Source organism: Rhinoraja longicauda, chromosome 20, assembly GCF_053455715.1.
Source record: "Rhinoraja longicauda isolate Sanriku21f chromosome 20, sRhiLon1.1, whole genome shotgun sequence".
Taxonomy (NCBI): Eukaryota; Metazoa; Chordata; class Chondrichthyes; order Rajiformes; family Arhynchobatidae; genus Rhinoraja; species Rhinoraja longicauda.
In genome coordinates, this window is record NC_135972.1 from 4,856,740 (window position 1) to 4,877,502 (window position 20,763).

The 20,763-nt window shown below is 39.3% G+C and overlaps 1 protein-coding gene across 1 annotated transcript in view; it reads right to left on the minus strand.

The window, feature by feature from the left end:
- Window positions 1-20,763, minus strand: part of LOC144603346 (voltage-dependent calcium channel subunit alpha-2/delta-4-like) — a 74,770-nt gene that overhangs the window by 18,099 nt on the left and 35,908 nt on the right. Inside the window, exons 12-16 of the mRNA XM_078416489.1 lie at window positions 19,455-19,533; window positions 12,990-13,123; window positions 8,778-8,855; window positions 7,645-7,725; window positions 4,968-5,042 (exon numbers count right to left, since the gene is read on the minus strand). Of these exons, the coding sequence (XP_078272615.1) occupies window positions 4,968-5,042; window positions 7,645-7,725; window positions 8,778-8,855; window positions 12,990-13,123; window positions 19,455-19,533 (447 nt within the window). The remainder of the gene's footprint in view (window positions 1-4,967; window positions 5,043-7,644; window positions 7,726-8,777; window positions 8,856-12,989; window positions 13,124-19,454; window positions 19,534-20,763) is intronic.

Sequence of the window (20,763 nt, forward strand, 5' to 3'; positions counted from 1 at the left end):
AGAGATAACTGAATAGATAGCAAATTGGCTCCATGGAACGAAGCAGAGGGTAATGGTGGAAGGTTACTTCTCAGAATTGATGCCTGTGACTATTGGTGTGCTTCAGGGTTCGGTGCTGGGCCCATTACTGTTTGTCATCTACATCAATGATTTGGATGAGAACATATGGGGCAATATTAGCAAGTTTGCTGATGATACAAACGTTAGTGGTTTTGCAGATAGTGAAGATGGTTGTGAACGATTGCAGCAGGATCTGGATCGATTGGCCAGGTGGGCGGAGGAATGGTTGATGGAATTTAATACTGAGATGTGTGAGGTGTTGCATTTTATGACGTCGAACAAGGGCAGGATCTACACAGTAAATGGTAGGCCTCTGGGTAGTGTTGTAGAGCAGAGGGGTCTCTCAGTGCAGGTGCATGGTTCCTTGAAGGTCGAGTTGCAGGTAGATAAGGGGGTCAAAAAGGCTTTTGGCACTTTGGCCTTCATCAGTCAGAGTATTGAGTATAGAAGTTGGGAGGTCGTGTTGCAGTTGTATAAGACGTTGGTGAGACTGCATTTAGAATATTGTGTTCAGTTCTGGGCACCATGTCATAGGAAGTATGTCAAGCTTGAAAGGGTTCAGAAAAGATTTACGAGGATATTGCCAGGACTAGAGGATGTGAGCTATAGGGAGAGGTTGAGTAGGCTGGGTCTCTATTTTTTTGACGCATAGGAGGATGAGGGGAGATCATATGTATGTATACAAAATCATGAGAGGATTAGATCGGGTAGATGCACAGAGTCTTTTACCCAGAGTAGGGTGAATCGAGGACCAGAGGACATAGGTTCAAGGTGAAGGGGAAAAGATTTAATAGGAATCCGAGGGGTAACTTTTTCACGCAGAGGGTGGTAGGTGTATGGAGCAAGCTGCCAGAGGAGGAGTTGACGCTGGGACTATCCCATCGTTTAACAGTTGGACAGGTACATGACTAGGGCAGGTTTGGAGGGTTATGGACCAAGTGCAGGCAAGTGGGACTAGGGTAGCTGGACATTGTTGGCCGGTGTGGGCGAGTTGGGCCGAAGGGCCTGTTTCCACACTGTATCATTCTATGACTCTATTAGGAGTGAACATTCAGAATGCCCTTTTTATGGATTTTTTGGTGCTACCAATCAGATTCACGTTACACCTGCTTTTATTATGCATATTTATTCACTTTTTTACTTTCATTATTTTTATTTTGAAAATGTTGAGGTTTAGAGATTATTTTTCTTTGTGTCACTAGTTGTGGGCGCCTCCATGGCAACTCAGTAGTGTGGGGGTGTCCAACAACTAAAGCAATTCTACAATCATACTTTCAGTCCTTGAATTAATGAGGAAAGCAGATGTGGAGCTGTGATTGGCTCGCATGTAATTTCTTAAATATTGCCTGGGAGAATTCAGATTTTTATTTAATGAAGAATAACTCTATTTGCTCCCTTTTGATCATGCCATTATCTTAAAGGGGTGAAGTTTCTCTTACTCTAGCTGGATAACGCAATAATATTTTAAGGAAGTAAATTGTAAGAATACAAGAATGATCACTGGGTTCACTAATTCTATTTCCTAGGCAGTCCCTTTGGATTGATAATGGCTTGATTCAATTCAGTTCTGAGGATTCTGAAATAGCTGATGAAGCTAACATAGGATTCACAAACTCCCTCATAAATGGGGCTAGAATTACAGGGTGAGAAGGATGGGTGTGTAGTTTCTCCATTTTGATCATTTGTAGTCAAGGGATTCCCACAAGTGGCAAGGATGTTTTACTTTATCGAGGAGGATTTAAGTACATCCTTTAATATTGTCCTCTATCCTCATGGTAATTATTCCCTTTCTGTGAGAAAACTTGGAATAAACATTCTAATTTGGGAATCTTATGTTAGACATGTGAGTGAGATATTTGGAGCTGGTAGTGTATAGTGAAGGTTTCAATGTTGGAATGTTAGCTGAGAAAGCACATTGAAGTTTGTTCAATTATTTTGCCAGAGGGTTTGGAGGATTTTGTGAAAAAAAGCTTTTGAGGTCCCTGCAGTAGGTAATCCATGTCTCAGGAATCCACAGTAGGGAAAGAATCACTGCTACCTGGTAGATCAGATGCCTAGTTTGAGGTGTTATTCTTCATGCATGGAAGGGAATGATGAATCTGCAGTGAATAATTAATTCACATCAGTTGCTTCAATATTATTTCATATGGTCTGCTTTGATATAATTGTTGCATATAGTCAGTGCCAATCGTGCTTTCTTTTGCCTTTATAGCTTGGGAGAGAGACCACTAATGAAAATGGTTAAACCTAAGTCTATTTTTCTTAAAGCAGGCCGTACCTCATAAGGGGGAGGTGCATTATGGCTGCAATTTGTCCAAGGAAATACCTACAATTCAAGGTGACCAAGGAGATGTTGAACATTGGCAAAAGTCAGCAGAGTGCATGCTCCATGGTTCTTTAATAACACAGGTAGTTCAGCTATAATGCATATCTCCACAACACAAATTGGATACATATAACACAATCGATGAATTAGGGAATACTATTTGTATTACACAGGTCTAATTGGTCATAACACAATTTTATTCGGGAACTAGTAAACCACTTAAAAGCTACTTTGAAAACTGACAAGCAGAAAAAGTCACCTTGGGAAGAATTGTTACCATGTAGCCTACCATTCCAATCAGGCGCCATTATCTCTGAATAACCCATTTGCTCCTTTCATTGCAGGAACCTTTGAAATTGTCAAGTAATCACTTCTACAGCTTCAATGGTTTATTTTACAATTGTGCAACGATACTCTATTAAACAATGCTACATATGGCCATCAATATATTTTTTTTAAATAACAAAAATAAGCTTATTGCCATTAAAAATACCTTTATTTTTGAAAATCAGGGATAAATGATTTTGTTATTGCAAGTTTGAAACTCTCTGACCCCCTAATCTGATTTTCCCCATTGAAACAATTATTTTCATAATGGTATTGCTTATTATAACAGAGGTTTCTTAGGAACACAGCAATCGTGTATTGGAGATCTGTCTGTACAATGTTAACATTGGAACATAAGGTGGAGAAGAGTGTGGGGCTTGTTTTTATTGGTATTGGTTGATCTTGGTTTAATATTGTCACTTGTATTGACATGAAGTGAATTTTGTTTTTGCATGATATCCAAACAAATCACACCATACACAAACGGATGTAAGTAGGGACAACATGCAAAGAGTCATCACGCTCGTGCACCATCTTGTTAAGATTCTGAGATTATTGATAAGATTATTGTGAGCATTGCCAGTTGCAATTATCATAGGATGAATTTATTTTAAATTCAGGAGAGTGGAGAACAGATACACAAGGATGTTGCGTGGACTTGAGTTATAAGGACAGATTGGATATACTGGGGATATTTCCTTTGAGCAAAGTAGAGTGAGGTGTGACCATATTGTGGTTTATAAAATTAGGAGGGGCACAGATAGCTTGAGTAAGTAACTGGCATGCAATTTGCAGATGGTACATTTTCTGTCTCAAGTATGTCTCTGTCAGTTAAGCTAGTACCATGCTCAGATATGCTACATTTTTAGGTCAGATTCATTTAGAGTACACTTTGGTGTACTCTGGTGTACAGATTCACGCAGTACACTTTGGTGCTGCGCTGTAACATTAGGGAACATAATAATCAGCAGTATTTATGCCTTTAGATTTTTGCTAAAAAGGCTGTGGGTTAAATAAAATAGCCAACACACCAGATAGGAATCCCAATGCATAATTAACATATCTGTGTTCAGTGAAATGCAGACAGCACATCAATTCTATGCTGCCAGCTCATTATAAAGATTTCTACATGCAGCCAGAATTGCCCACGCTTTTTGCTGGCATTACATGCCAGCAGGAGGCTTAGTATCATTATTGACTTGCACTACTTACAGCAAAAAGGGAAGGTGCATTTGTTTTGCAACTAAAATTTTACATTAGTTCTACAACTAAATCTGTCCTGAGAAAAAGTAAGTTGATTAGAAATGTTAATAACCTGAAGACTCCACTTGATAGACTGACCTGCTGAGTATTTCTAGAATTTTTAAGTCTGAACCATGGGAAATAGTAGGCAGCTAGATTTTTGAACAATGGTGGAATGTAAATTAGGAGACTTCCTCTTTCTTGGGGGAGACTGTTCCTCCAAACATGCAATGACAAATTTAAGGTAGTTGTAGTGCCAGAAGAAATTTAGCACATCACAAGTGAGGCAAGATCAATAATTACATCTTCAAATACCATTCTAAGAGGATTGCTCTTTCAGTCATACGCAGTTCAATTTACCTCATCCCATCACCCACCAACATCAAATCCCACTGCTTGTAATACTTGCAGCTATTTAATCAGAGGACAGATCTACACACGCTAGCACTGGGCATGCGTACTGCAGCCAAAGCAGAGGATACGAATAGCCCAGGTCCTGGGATGCTTGAGCAAGTTGATGGTATTGAAAATTGTAAGCATTTCAGGGAAGAAGCAGCCCCAAGAGGAAGTGCTGCTCACCCTAATGTAAGAAAAGTTGTGATTTTACTTGTGACAGTTATGAGGTACACTTTGCTACATTACATATTTTCCTCCCCGCTTGCTCAAAGTGCGGGAGATCTATCCACAAATTAGGGAGACTCTCATACAATCATTTACCAATTACCAGCTCGGGTGCCAAATTAAACACTTCCTCCATATGAAGTTGAAAACAGATTTTTCAAATCCTTTTTTGATTGTTCAACGTGTAATTGCATTGTCTTTTTAAACAGCAGTTGCACTCTTTTTTAAGACAGGTTACTTTCAAGCTTGTCATTATGCATTGCTCTTGCAAAGAATATGACCAGAAAGCCACCCACTCTAAACATCTCACATGAAATTAACTCATTTCATTCTGTTCCTTCCCACTGCAAACATGTGTGTACATCCACATAAAATGATTACAATTACTTACTAAAGGTCGGAGATCAGGATGGGCAAGTATGTAACCATTATTGGTATTCAGAAATGCATAACCATGGACTCCAAGCTGCATGAAAAAGCAAGATAAAGGGATGAACAATTTAAACAGCAGTGACAACTATGAAGGAAATTGAGAAAATACAGTTGCCAAAATAGCCCTGATTGAATAATTATAGATGTTAACTGCAGTGATGAGGAGGAAGGTAGGAGAACTATATCAAATAGGATGATGGTGCATGTTCAATGGAGCAGAAAAGTAAAAATGCAAAATGCAATAAAGAGTAGTTGTGTGAAATGGACAAATGTCTCAATGAGAAGAAAAATTGGCAGCTGAGTTGCCTTTCTGATAAGATGGGAAAGTGGACCGGACAAAAATCTGAGTAAGCCAGTAAGATTTTAGTTTTCCCATTTTTTGAATATAAATCATTACCGGATAAAAATACAACTGTTCATCAGTGATTTTAAAACACTCCTTTTCCATCCAGCTGTTGGTGGTGTATTTATATTCTTCAAAATGGCTGAGTAAACCATTGGGAAATTTGGTTTTACCATCACCTCAAAAGATCTCACCCGTTTTTCTGGCAAGATATTATTTTAACAAAGTAAGAAATTGCGGATTTTAAAAAAAATTATAAAAAATATTTTATAAACTTAAAGTTTTCATTCTTTGGAAAGGAAGAACCAACAGGTGGATGAAAGATTGGACAACTAAATATAAAAGAGTGAAATTGTGTTTGTTGGTAAAGAACAGATGTGATAGCGTTGAAGAGGTTGCAGGAGATATTTACCAGAATGGAGACTAAAGAGACTGCAGAATCTTGAGCAAAAAATCAACTGCCGGACGAAATTCAGCAGGTCAGATGGAAGGGGATTATTGATGTTCATGTTGAGACTCTGCATTGGAATTGTGAGTGAAGAGGGAAAATAGACAGTAACAAAAAGAGAAGGGGATGGGTATGATAGGGGCCAGTACATAATTGGTGGACTGATGAGGGGAAAAGGATGATGGACAGATAGAGGCAGATGAGTTAGGGTGGATTCGATATTTGGGTACTAAGTGGTTTGAGAAGGGAGAGGGAGGAGGACAGAAATGAGTGATGGGTGGCTGGAAAGGGATATGGGAACAAAAATTGGAGGACCAGGGATGGATCGGAAGGAGACAAGGAGGGAACAAAGGAGGCAAGAGGTACCTGAAATTGGAAAACATTGTTCATACCATTAGTTTGCAGACCACCCGTGGAATATGAGGTGTTGTTTTTTTCTAATTTTCATTGGGTCTCACTGTGGCAGTGAAGAAGGCCAAAGATGGACAGGTCTATGTGGGGATATGAATGGGAATTGAAATGGCGAGCAACTGTGAGCACAGGATGTTCATTATGGACAGAGTGCAGGTGCGCTGCAAACCAGCTGCCTGGTCTGCTCTTGTTCTCATTCTGCATAGGAAGCCACATCATGAGCACCAAATGCAGAACGTCAGGTTGGAGAAGGTAACATGAATCTTTGCCTCATCTTTGAATCACAGTGGAATTCATCAGTACGTTGTATGGGATGGAATTTCAAAGTTATGAAGACAGACTGGAGAGAGATCTGTTTTACCTGGAATTATGGTTATGAGGGAACACGATGAGGAATGTATAATTATACGTGGTATAAATAGGGTATACTCTAGGAAACTATTCTCCAAATCAGAGATAGATAAAACTAGAGGACATGGATTTAGAGTACAGGGGCTATGAGCGGGACATGTTTTACTCAGAGAGTGGTGAGTACCTGGAATACATTGCTTAAGGAACTGCTGGGAGCATAATCGCTGACTTCAATTAAGAAATGTTTAGACAAGCACCGAATTGCCTGTACATAGAAGGCTACAGGTGAAGTGCTGGAAGATGGAATTAATACAAATGAGTACCAAACTGGTACTGAAGAGCATACTTCCATGCTGTATGACTCTATGACTATAAACTGAATAATTTTGTCCTGACCCCATTTGCTGAAAGGCAAAGTCAATGCTCTGCTGCATGAAGTGATAGCAAGAAAAATGCCCAATATAGAATTCTAATCTTCATAAACGTGATGCTTTTCGCCTTGTTTGATAGGAAATTGTGGTTGGTTAAACTGTGCATCTATTGAAAGCTCTTCCATCAGCTTATGTTTATTTCTCTAAATGTCATACTGAATGTCTCTTGGGAGGGCACAGAATCAAGATACCACACTATAGACACCACTCAAAATCCGTATATCAAACCAGTGTAACAAAAATGTACTTGAAGCATAGCTTCAACCTGCCTCCTGCTGCAAGACTCTCACATGAAGCAGCAATTAACAAAACAACAGGAGCCGTTGTGATATTGGGGAGCAGTTACGTATTAGTGAAAAAGGGAATACTACACCACACACGTCACATATTTGGAGACAGAGACAATTCAGATTCAAGTCAATTAAATATTTTGAAAATATGAGATGCACAAAAGTCTGAAACAACCCCTGAAAAATCTTGTGCAGTAGAGTATTTTTTACATTTATTTTCTGCTTAATTATAAAATCTGAACCTATTCATTTCTTCTTAACTAATAATGAAAGAAAATAATGCAATACATTAATTAATGTGGAGCTTCAAACTTTTTCTTCTATTCTTCCAGACCATATTCTTGATGCAGTTTACAACATACCTTATACCTTGGAGCTAACTTCAATAGTTCTCTCAGTGGAACATCTGAACCCGCAACTCCCAGGAGAATACCATGTGCTCTCTATTGAGATATGAGAGGGCAAATTAAGTCACAAAAGATAAACATCTTAAAGTCACTGCCTATATCACTCCTTATTATTACTATTATAAAATGCAGTTGTCATTTGAGCTTGAATGCTTCATGTGGTGCGTACATACATTGGACTGAAGCTAGATTGATTTCCACCCAAGAGAGGATGACACAGTGGCACAGCGGAACTGTTTCTGCCTTACAGAGACCCGGGCTCGATCCTCACTACGGATGCTGTCTGTGTGAAGTTTGTACGTTCTCCCCGTGACCAGCGTGGGTTTTCTCCAGGAGCTCCGGTTTCCTTCCACACTCCAAAGACGTAGGTTAATTGGCTTGGTATAATTGTAAATTAGTCCCTAGTGTAGGATAGTGGTAGTGTGCCGGGATCGCTGGTCGGCATGGACTCGGTGGGCCGAAGGGCCTGTTTCCGCGCTGTATCTCTAAACTAAACTAGAATACAGGGAGATGGTCAGTACACCATTAGTTACAAACTAGAAGCATTAGGGAGATGCCTAATGTTGAGAAACAGGTGAAAGATATGAAGCATTTTGCTAGGATGGAATCTCAGTTTGTTACTGTCACTGAGAGATGCTATCCACACTTCAGCTATAAGGATTAATCTGGGATTTAGAACCATTGAGACAAAGTTAATTAGGTGTTCCCAGTAGTGGGAGTAATGGGCATTGGCAGCTATTCATAATTTTCCAGCATTATCTGAGGTAATTTTGAAAATTTGTATCGCTGGAGTTGAGGACTGGACTAGTTGGAATCACTCAAGAGCAATTAGAAGACTGAGTGCACCTGAGATGTTTGTTGCCATTTTTTTACAATTAAGGGACTGATTATATCCAATAAAATCTTTTGTGAACTTTACACTATGTACTTAAATGTGAGGGAAAGTTATGTATCATTTCAGTTTATATATTTTCTAAATTAATTCCCAAAGTGATATCTGTGCTGCTTGGATTGTTATTGTCTGATGTTTAACACTGACAAGTGTATAGAAACTAAGGCTGAGCAGAGGGGTGATGAATGGCACTTACCGTTTCATTTTTTCTGCTGAAGACTGGCATAGCCACTGTGGTCATGAGCAGCAGACTCTGTGCAGCTGATTGAAACAGCTGTCAAATAAACAGATGATTACACATAAATAAAAAGACCTGATGAATGATTGCAAGGATAACACAGATGGGCAAGGCATGAAACTGCTCCAGGACCTATGATTATAAAATGGATCTCAAGTGGAATAGATCACGTGGCATGATGTCTATGTTAATATTTAAAACGCATCGCACAGTGAACCGGCACAGACCTACTTGAACTTTATACTGTTTTAAATCTGTTTCTAATTTTGTTTCACTGGGTTGTATAAATTTATACTGATTAGCTAATTAATTTATTGCATCGTATGGAAGGCGCAATCCCAATCTCGTTGTACCCCTGTACAATGACAATAAAGATATATTGTATTGTATTGTATTGTATTGTATTGTATGATGGTTTAAGAGATATGTTGTAAAAAATTCATACAATCTTATGAATATGCACAGAAAACACAAGATGTCAGACAGCACCACAAGGGGGAAGGGCAACACTTCAATGTATATTGTTTGTGATTAAAAATAAATGAAGTTTTTGAGTAAAAACATGTCCTGTTTCTCCTACAAACTACCCAAGTGAGATAAATGATCCAGATGTACTGGTTTGCAAAACACTGCATGAAGTGTTTATTATAGGATTGTTTTTTGAAGCTCATACTGCTAAGAGACATCTCCGCTTAAGAAGCATTTGCACACAAAGCTTTCAGTTTGAGAAATCAAAATAAATTAATTTACCATTTGCAGAATTACTTAATGGAACCAATTTTTTTCAGGACATCTTAGAAAGACCGGCATTATTGAGTTAACTGCAAACATGTGAATCTTTAATATTTGGTTTGTAACCTTTGAAGAAATTTCTGACCATGTTATTCTATTTTCCTAAACAATGAATAAACATAACCAACTTCATGCAGGTCACACTATACAAATACACCATCACTTTATATACTCACAATGCACCACAGTTCAAGGCAATGACAATTGATTTCAGAAATCAACATAAAATAATGTCAACACATGTTGTGGTTACCTCCATAGACTGTAGCAGTTAGCATTGATGAGTATGATATGGTGATGATGTTGTAAAGGGACGATGATAATGAGCACAGGACAAGGATTGAGGAGAGTAAATTACAACTAGTAAGTTACAGAATATTGAGTCACATTAAGCAACAGAATGATAAAAAACAATAACTGATAAAATTAATCAAGCAGGTGTGAAAGTAACGTAATATTAAATTGCACCATATATTTTCACCATTTGCCGATCATGAGGAAGAAATTATATTTATATTAGATTAGACTATTACGTTTTAAATAACTGACAAATGTATTCACACAACATGACAGAATCCAAAGAACACAGTGCTCCTTTTCCTTAGGATATTTCCTTGATTTCCTCTCAGATCCAAGATCTTGCTGAATTGGTGGAAGTACTGCAGGTAAGCAATGCCAAAATCGGGGCACTGCTGGTTCTGCAGGTACAGAATGACAATCTATGCAATCACTATTATTCTGTTTTTTTTTTCATATATAATATTTATTGGAAAATGTAACCAATCTAGGCTTAGAAACTGAAATGATAAAATAGCCATAACTCTAGCTCTGTAGAAACAAATCCCAAATGTTGCTCCCAGGTAAAGTATGCAGCATTTTCTTATAACCAAGTGTTGGATCTCATTGAAACCAATGCAACACACTAAAAAATATAATGGGCATATCCTGGGAATAGACTGTTGGTAATTCAGAATGACACTCTTTGAATTTTCCACAGATGAAGAGCTTCAAATAATAAAATCTCCATGTAACTACCTTTAAAAGGACCGACTGGTCTCTGGGAGCAGCCCATTCCCTCAGATAGAAGTTGACAGATAATTTGAAATTTTAAAAAAATGACACAAAAAAATAATTTGAAACTATGGGTGAGTCCCCACTATTGAGGCTGGTGGATCATTTTGGATCTCTGAAAGAATGCAATTTAACAAGAGAGAAAAGTTCCAAAAGTGTGGACAGTACACAGCAGCAAATAATCTCCCTTTTCCACTCTTATATGCCCTTGTGCCTAGTCAATTATCTGCCTTCCTGAGCTTGGTGACTTACTAACAGTTTTGTGTTAGATTTAATCTACTGTAGATGAAAAGGCTAGAAAGAATGAATGGATTTACAGCAGAATCTGGGTCGCATCCAGGTTAGACGTCTTTGTAACAGAAAGTTAGCACTCCTTTTATCAATACGTAATACCTGCATAATGCACCACATTTTTCTAGGTCATATTACAGCTAGTGAAGAGCTAAAAACAATTGATCAGTCCAATTGAAAATTCTGCAACTTTAAATTTCACTGCTAAACTCTTCAGAATGACTTATTTAACGTGTAAAAAGGAACTGCAGATGCTGGTTTAAACCAAAGATACACACAAAAAGCTGGAGTAACTCAGCAGGACAGGCAGCATCTCTGGAGAGAAGGAATGGGTGATGTTTCGGGTCAAGACCCTTCTTCAGCTATGATGTAAGATCAAATCAATGGACAAAATAAGGGAATTGCCTATTTAAGACAGAGATGAGACGATTTTGTTTTTCTCTCAGAGGATTGTAAGGCTTGGAATTCTCTTCCTAAAAGATAAGTGAAATTATTTTTTAAGACAGAGTTGGTGAAAGGTTACCCCAGGTTAAGGCTACAAATCAGATTAGCCACAATCTTATTAAAGGAACAAAGTGACCTACTCCTATACCTGAGTCATATGTTCATAGAGGGCCTGTCCCACTTAGGCGATTTTTTACCCGACTATCAGCAAATGTCATAGTCGTAGCAGGTCGCCGAAAAAATGAGGACTAGACCCCCCTACGACAATGTCAATGCCCAGCTACAACAACCTACCACCTAGTCGACGTCAAGCTACGGCAAGCTACCGACAACCGGCAACCCAATCGTCGCGAGTAGGACGTCCACCTACAACCGCACCTATGACAACCTACGACGACACCTACGACAACCTACCGCCACAGAGGCGACAACCTACGACAACCGAAGTCAACCTACATCCACCATGACAAGCTACGACTCTGAAGACTGAAGACAACTGAAGACAATTCACGTTTCACCCAGTTTATAAAAAGGGGCTTGTGGTAGGGTTTCGAATCATTCTGCATCATGACGATTTGAAAGTGATGCCATGAGAAACTACTCTGAAATACAATAACTTCATACATCAATTTTCCATCAAAATGTCAAGAATTTCCTTTATTGATATTGAAACAAACAAAAAAATTTAAAAGGTTGATAAGAACATACAACAGTGCATATAAATATATTGAAATAAACTTCAATAAATTCCAATAAACTTCAAACTTCAAACTTTAAAATTCAAACTTTAAACAGAATACAAGTGTAACATCATTTATGGACACATTACACTGATGGGTGATCAGATCAAGTCCACATTTTGAATTCATTGAAGTCAGCACTGGCAACAACCTACGACAGCACTTGCGTCAGGATACGTCAAGCTACGCTCATTGGCGTCAAACCAACTGTCGCCGAAAAAGTTTAAACATTCTGAAAATCCAGCGGCGACTCTTTGGGGACAACTCATGACCATCCAGGCGACACCCCGGCAACCATGTGGCGACAGCCTAGTCACCTGTAGTCATCTAAAATATCGCCTACGTGGGGCAGGCCCTTAAGAGATTCCAGGGATGGTACATTATTACAGCAGATAAAATTAACTTAAAGAATAACATAAAGGGGCAGCATGGGGTGCAGTGGTCGAGATGCTGCCTTACAGCACCAGAGACCCGAGTTCGATCCTGACCACAGGTGCTGTCAGTATGGTGTTTGTACGTTCTCCCTATGACCTGTGTGGGTTTTCTCCGGGTGCTCTGGTTCCCTCCCACACTCCAAAGTTGTACAGGTTTGTAGGTTAATTGACTTCCGTAAAATTGTAAATTGTCCCTCGGATGTGTTAGATAGTGTTAGTGTGCAGGGATCGCTGGTCTGCACGGACTCGGTGAGCCAAAGGGCCTGTTTCCGCTCTAAAGTAAACTAACTTAATAAATTAAAGTTCTTTAATTTTGTACAAAGGAGTACTATGTAATGACCTATGCGATTGACATTCACATATACTTGATCATACACTATGGTAGAAGAGAAACTTACAGCGTTGTCCATGTACGCCTCAGTCCATATAATGTCATGATCGTGATTAATGACCATTGGGCGGCTGAGAACGTGAAGATATTCCATGACATTTTCTTGAACATCAGCCAGAGTTGAAATATGAGTATAATATCCTGAAATTAATGAACATATGATCATCACGTTACCTTTATAAGTTACTAGAATTTAAAATGAACAAAATAAAGACAGTAATTAAACAAAAATGGATTGATGGAGGCGGGATGGTGGGGAAGTTGCAGTATGTGGAGGGATCTGAATAAAACATTCTTGCTGGTTACAGTATTTTTGATGCATAGATTTAACATTTTTCCTAACAGAGTTTGAGAAATTAGGAGGCTTTATTTTTCAAAAGAGTTTATCAGAACATAAGTTATACCAGTAAAAGTAATAAATACTTCCCGAAGCAATGAGGATAAATACTTGATTAAAATAGGATAGGATAGAAAAATTGATTTTGATGAATGTTTCTTTGGAGATCTGGCACAACGTGACTGACACAATAGCCACCTCATGTGCTGTAAAATTCTCTTAATTCTTAGTCATCTAAAGCACCATTTTCTATATTTCAGAAGTATTTCAGTGCATGTAAAATGGTAAAATTATGAAAGGTGCTGTAATAATGCAAATACTTTCTTTTCTATGTCAGGGTATCAACAACAACAAATAACGAAGACGACAAAAATCTTAATCAAAAAGGTAGGTTTAAATAATATCTTAAAGGAGGAAATGAATGACCTTCAAGACAGAAAATCTTCTTTCATTATCTGTCAGTATAGTAGCAGCATGGCCTAGTTCTGCTCCTATTTTTCTATTCTTGACTGTCCTTTTACATAGAACATATAACAGTGCAGCCTGTGCCAAACTCTTTACTGTCCTCTGAAATTGAGTTATTTGTTTATTTATATTAAACTATTGCATTAACACAAAGAAAGGATAACATTGGACACCCCTGAATTGACTTTTGCACTGAATTTGGATATTATCACATCTCATATGTGTCACACGTTGTCTTTACTTGAATATATCACTGTTCCTGTTACTGACCTAAAACCTGGAACTCCCTACCCACCAGTATTGTGGGAGAACTTTCACCAGAAGGATTACAGTGGCCATACCTTGAAAAATGAATAAATGAAAAAAAGACAGGATGAAGAGGATTGGAATCAGGAACCCAGTAGCATGAGAATTGTCTGATGAACAATGAAACAGGTTGAGAAATATGTGGAGGAACTGGTTAGCTTTGTCCATGTCAGAATTTTTGTCTGTCCCTTCAGTCTTATGGCATATGTTATCGCGTGTTTATGTAAGCTTTGAGCACTATGAAGCAGGCATAGATGGGGTTTGAATATTGTCATAACCTGTACCATTAGTTCTGCCTATGACAGTTTTCCATGCACTGAAGAAACCATGCTTACAGCTTATTTTATTGCGTTATAAGTAGGGACAATAATTAAATGTCACTGTGGTGGCTCCCAAGGGTCGGGCCATACCACCACCGAACCTCTCGGCATGGAATTGGAGCAGTCCAGGGGGGCGGCCCTTAGCTACGAGGATAAAGGGCGGGATTTTAGGCGCGCTCTCTCTCTGGCAGACGCGACTGGTCTAGAGACACCACTAAATAAATCCCTCCCGAGATACTTGGCTCCTCGCCTTTATTTCGGGCTTTTCGACGCGCCACAATTATTATCGAAGTATATCAGATGTTAAGAATTCCACACTAATTTATCAGTTTGCACTATTTTTCATAAATCATGTTTACTTATAATGTATAATGTATGCAATCTTTGAAGATTGTTGATTCTCTTTACATTGCAGAACATGACGTATTTTGCTTTTAGGGGAGGAATAATATTCTGATAGTTGACAATTCTCATAACATGAATCTCCAAGGATTCCCGAGCAACATTTAGATGAGAGGATCATGCCAAGAATTTTAATGAGGTGGTGTATGTTTTAGATCTTTTGAAAATGGAGGATGTCTCTTCTTACAAAAGACTTTCAGAAGCAAAATGGGGAAAAGACAATGATAATGAGTTCTGCCAAAAATGTCTGATATAAATGTCTTTAATCCTACATAAAAATAGAGATGTAATTCCAAACCCTAGAGACTTGGTATATAGTTGGTTTGCACAAAATGTTTCCATTCTAAGAATCTAAAGGATTTCCACCCGAGGTAAAATAATAAGAGAAATATAGATGGAAATATAATTCCTGTTGCAAGTGGGCATAATTTAAAGGCCAATTGAGGAGAAATTCTACAAATCATAGATCACAGATGGCTGGCCTAGAAAATTGAATTATCATTAATATTGAAATGATCCCAATGATTTTCTTTCGCTGCATGTATGAAAATATCTTCTTGATCACCAAACCTCGACAGCAAAATTGAGAATTTCTTCATCACATTTACATCTCCACATTTTGCTCTAAGTTGCTGTATAACTGAGATATGCTATTACATAAATTAGAATAGATTTTTCTTAAAATCTCTCACTTTCATGCTTTCTGCCTTTTTGACTTTAGCTAAATATTTAACTTGTGATGTATATTACCATTTATGAGTAGAAATGTTTATAGTTATTTCATAACTTTATACTTATATAACTTTAGAATATTGTGTAAATTTATAAAGCTGAAAATGGCTAACCGAAATAGTATATGTAACATAAGTTGGCAACGCGGATTAGGAAATTGTTCAGCTTCAGCTAATGACTGTGATTACACAGAAAATCAAAAGATGGAGCACAAATAGGGTTTCAAGTTTGGTTTCTACAGCACTGAACCAGAAATTGCCAGAAAAATAGGGTCATAGTGTCATAGAGTTGTAAAACATGGAAGAACCTGTGGCCCACCATGTCTGTGACAACCATCATACTTTTCTATACTATTCCCACCTGCTTGCATTTATTCCATATCCTTCTATGCCCTATAAGAAATTTTCATTGATATTACTTGCATATGTGTTACAAATACCCAATATCTATCTAAAACTGATTTTCTAAAGGTTGTGCATGTGGGCACAAACGACGTCGGGAGGAAGAGGAAGGAGACACTGCAGCGTGAGTTTAGGGAGTTAGGAAGAAGACTGAGAAGTAGGACGTCGAGGGTGGTTATCTCTGGACTGCTGCCTGTACCTCGTGCTGGTGAGGGCAGGAACAGAGAGATCGGGGATATGAATGTATGGCTGAGGGTGCTGGTGCAGGGAGCAGGGATTTAGATTTCTGGACCACTGGGATCTCTTCTGGGGTAGGGGTGACCTGTACAAAAGGGACGGGTTACACCTTAACAGCAGGGGGACCAACATTCTGGCAGGCAGGTTTGCTAGTGCTACAAGCGTGGCTTTAAACTAAGTAGTGGGGGGGAGGGGTTGACAAATTGGGAATATGGAGATGGAGTTAAAGGGGAAGCGAATACAGGAGAAACTGTAAAGGACTCTCGTATGAATGGGAAGGGAAGTTCTAGAAGGGATATGAGAGTAAGGTCAGGGCCAATTGTGACCGGTGTGAGAGGGTAAATACCGAAGTTAAAGTGTTGTATTTAAATGCGCGAAGTATAAGAAATAAAGTGGATGAGCTTGAGGCTCAGTTAGACATTGGCAAGTATGATGTTGTGGGAATCACTGAGACATGGCTACAAGAGGACCAGGGTTGGGAGCTGAATATTCAGGGGTACACGACATACAGAAAAAACAGGCAGGTGGGGAGAGGGGGCGGGGTAGCTCTGTTGGTAAGGAATGATATTCACTCCCTTGCAAGGAGTGACATAGAATCAGGAGATGTAGAATCAGTATGGATAGAGATGAGGAATTGTAAGGGTAAAAAGACCCTAATGGGAGTCATCTACAGGCCCCCAAACAGTAGCCTCGACATAGGGTGCAAGTTGAATCAGGAGCTAAAATTGGCATGTCACAAATGTAATGCTACGGTGGTCATGGGAGATTTTAACATGCAGGTAGACTGGGAAAATCAGGTTGGTAATGGACCCCAGGAAAGAGAGTTTGTGGAGTGCCTCCGAGATGGATTCTTAGAACAGCTTGTACTGGAGCCTACCAGGGAGAAGGCAATTCTGGATTTAGCAATTCTGTAATGAACCTGACCTGATAAGGGGACTCGAGGTAAATGAGCCATTAGGAGGCAGTGACCACAATATGATAAGTTTTACTCTACGAATGGAGAGGGAGAAGGGAAAATCGGAGGTGTCAGTATTACAGTATAGCAAAGGGGATTACAGAGGCATGAGGCAGGAGTTGGCCAAAATTGACTGGAAGGAGGCCCTAGCAGGGGAGACTGGAACAGCAATGGCAGGTATTCCTGGGAATAATGCAGAAGTTGCAGGATCAATTTATCCCAAAGAGGAGGAAAGATTCTGAGGGGAGTAAGAGGCACCCGTGGCTGACAAGGGAAGTCAAGGACAACATAAAAATAAAAGGGAAGAAGTATAACATAGCAAAGAAGAGTGGGAAACCAGAGGATTGGGACTCTTTTAAAGAGCAACAGAAGATAACTAAAAAGGCAATACGGGGAGAAAAGATGAGGTACGAGGGTAAACTAGCCAATAATATAAAGGAGGATAGTAAAAGCTTTTTTAGGTATGTGAAGAGGAAAAAAATAGTCAAGGCAAATGTGGGTCCCTAGAAGACAGAAGCAGGGGAATTTATTATGGGGAACAAGGAAATGGCAGAAGAGTTGAACCGGTACTTTGGATCTGTCTTCACTGAGGAGGATACAAACAATCTCCCAGATGTTCTAGTGGCCAGAGATCCTAGGGTGACAGAGGAACTGGAGGAAATCCACATTAGGCAGGAAAAAGTTTTGGGTAGACTGATGGGACTCAAGGCTGATAAATCCCCAGGGCCTGATGGTCTGCATCCCAGGGTGCTTAAGGAGGTGGCTCTAGAAATTGTGGACGCATTAGTAATTATTTTCCAATATTCTATAGATTCCGGGTCAGTTCCTGTGGATTGGAGGGTAGCTAATGTTATCCCACTTTTCAAGAATGGAGGGAGTGAGAAAACGGGAAATTATAGACCAGTTAGTCTGACATCAGTGGTGGGGAAGATGCTGGAGTCAATTATAAGAGACGAAATTGCAGAGCATTTGGATCGCAGTAACAGGATCGTTCCGAGTCAGCATGGATTTACGAAGGGGAAATCGTGCTTGACTAATCTACTGGAATTTTTTGAGGATGTAACTAGGAAAATTGACAGGGGAGAGCCGGTGGATGTGGTGTACCTTGACTTTCAGAAAGCCTTCGACAAGGTCCCACATAGGAGATTGGTGGGCAAAATTAGAGCACATGGTATTGGAGGTAGGGTACTGACATGGATAGAAAGTTGGTTGACAGACAGAAAGCAAAGAGTGGGGATAAATGGGTCCCTTTCAGAATGGCAGGCAGTGACTAGTGGGGTACCGCAAGGCTCGGTGTTGGGACCGCAGCTATTTACAATATACATCAATGACTTGGATGAAGGGATTAAAAGTTCCATTAGCAAATTTTCCGATGATACAAAGCTAGGTGGCAGTGTGAACTGTGAGGAAGATGCTATGAGGTTGCAGGGTGACTTGGACAGGTTGTGTGAGAGGGCGGATGCATGGCAGATGCAGTTTAATGTGGATAAGTGTGAGGTTATCCACTTTGGTGGTAAGAATAGGAAGGCAGATTATTATTTGAATGGTGTCAAGTTAGGAAAAGGGGACGTACAACGTGATCTGGGTGTCTTAGTGCATCAGTCACTGAAAGGAAGCATGCAGGTACAGCAGGCAGTGAAGAAAGCCGATGGAATGTTGGCCTTCATAACAAGAGGAGTTGAGTATAGGAGCAAAGAGGTCCTTCTGCAGTTGTACAGGGCCCTAGTGAGACCGCACCTGGAGTACTGTGTGCAGCTTTGGTCTCCAAATTTGAGGAAGGATATTCTTGCTATTGAGGGCGTGCAGCGTAGGTTTACTAGGTTAATTCCCGGAATGGCGGGACTGTCATATGTTGAAAGACTGGAGCGACTAGGTTTGTATACACTGGAATTTAGAAGGATGAGAGGGGATCTTATCGAAACGTATAAGATTATTAAGGGGTTGGACATGTTAGAGGCAGGAAACATGTTCCCAATGTTGGGGGAGTCCAGAACCAGGGGCCACAGTTTAAGAATAAGGGGTAGGCCATTTAGAACAGAGATGAGGAAAAACTTTTTTAGTCAGAGAGTTGTGAATCTGCGGAATTCTCTGCCTCAGAGGGCAGTGGAGGCCAATTCTCTGAATACATTCAAGAGAGAGCTAGATAGAGCTCTTAAGGATAGCGGAGTCAGGGGGTATGGGGAGAAAGCAGGAACGGGGTACTGATTGAGAATGATCAGCCATGATCACATTGAATGGCGGTGCTGGCTCGAAGGGCCGAATGGCCTACTCCTGCACCTATTGTCTATTGTCTATTGTTCAAAGCCAGGTTTCTTACCTTTGTTGTTGCATGCTATCCACTTCACTGGTTCAGCAAATGTTACTTCCCGGCCAATCAGATATGTAAATAGACGCACCTGTCAAGAAAAGTTAAGGATGGTGAATGTAAATAGCAAGGGTACATCAAGAAAACAGCCAAGAGGTAGGCATACGGGTTCACCCTTTCTTTGCAAATTTAAACAAATTAATTCTTAAATCCTGTTTCACCTTTTAGCCCTTTGTTTAGTTCAGCTTGTTTTGCTATTCCTCATTCACTTGATAACTTCTTCACCATTGTTTATATTTATTTTGCAATTTATTTTGATGTCATGAATAACCTTTCACTGATCTGATGCATAAAATGCATTTATTTCAAAACACAGCAAAAACACACGATGTGTGCCAAATGAAAATACCTAAGGCATGAATATTTTGATTTTAACCAGAAAGTACCCCAAAAAACTATTTTCTTGCTAATGAACCCATGCTTGAAATTAGTTTCAACAATACAAAATGTGCATAGTTATTAATTTTGCAATAAGGATTTTATACATGACGTTCAAAATTCTCCTACAGAGCAATGACCAATCGCAAGATGCACTGATTGGTGACATGACAATTGCAAAAAAAAAATTGGTAGAGCAAAAACAAAGCAGAAATGGAGGAAAAACAATGTGTTTTTCATTTAATACTAGGAAAGAAAAAGAAAAAGAAAATTCTGTTCAACAAATAATAAAATGATACAATAAGATGTATGATGTATGGCAATAAAAAGTCCTCATGAGCCTGGTGTAAACTCTGTTTTGGAAGAAACAGCTTTTCAGATTTTCTCTCACATTCCCAAGTAGCAATTTTGTGTCAGCATTGCAGAGGGCTGTGAAGTTTGTCTTTATGGAGAGACAGTATGCACTGAGATGTTTCCAATACTTATGACCTGAGCAAACTGTTCTTGAAACACTATTAGCCTCCACTCAACAGCTAATCCTATCAACTCTAATCAAACTATCTGGGGCTCCTGTAGGAAAACCTGTGGGTTTGGAATGGAATGACATTCAGAGTTGAGGGCCATCAATAATTCACTTAAGAGAATAGGTGCAAACAAGGAGATGAAAAGAAGGTCTTGTCATTTCAATATTAAAACCACTCTTAGCCCCTTATTTCCATCTAAAAATGCATGTCATATGCAAATAAGTCAAATTTTGCAGTCATGGTTCTCTAAGAGGTATAGGGGATAGGCCATTTAGGACTGAGATGAGGAAAAACATTTTCACCCAGAGAGTTGTGAATCTGTGGAATTCTCTGCCACAGAAGGCAGTGGAAGCCAATTC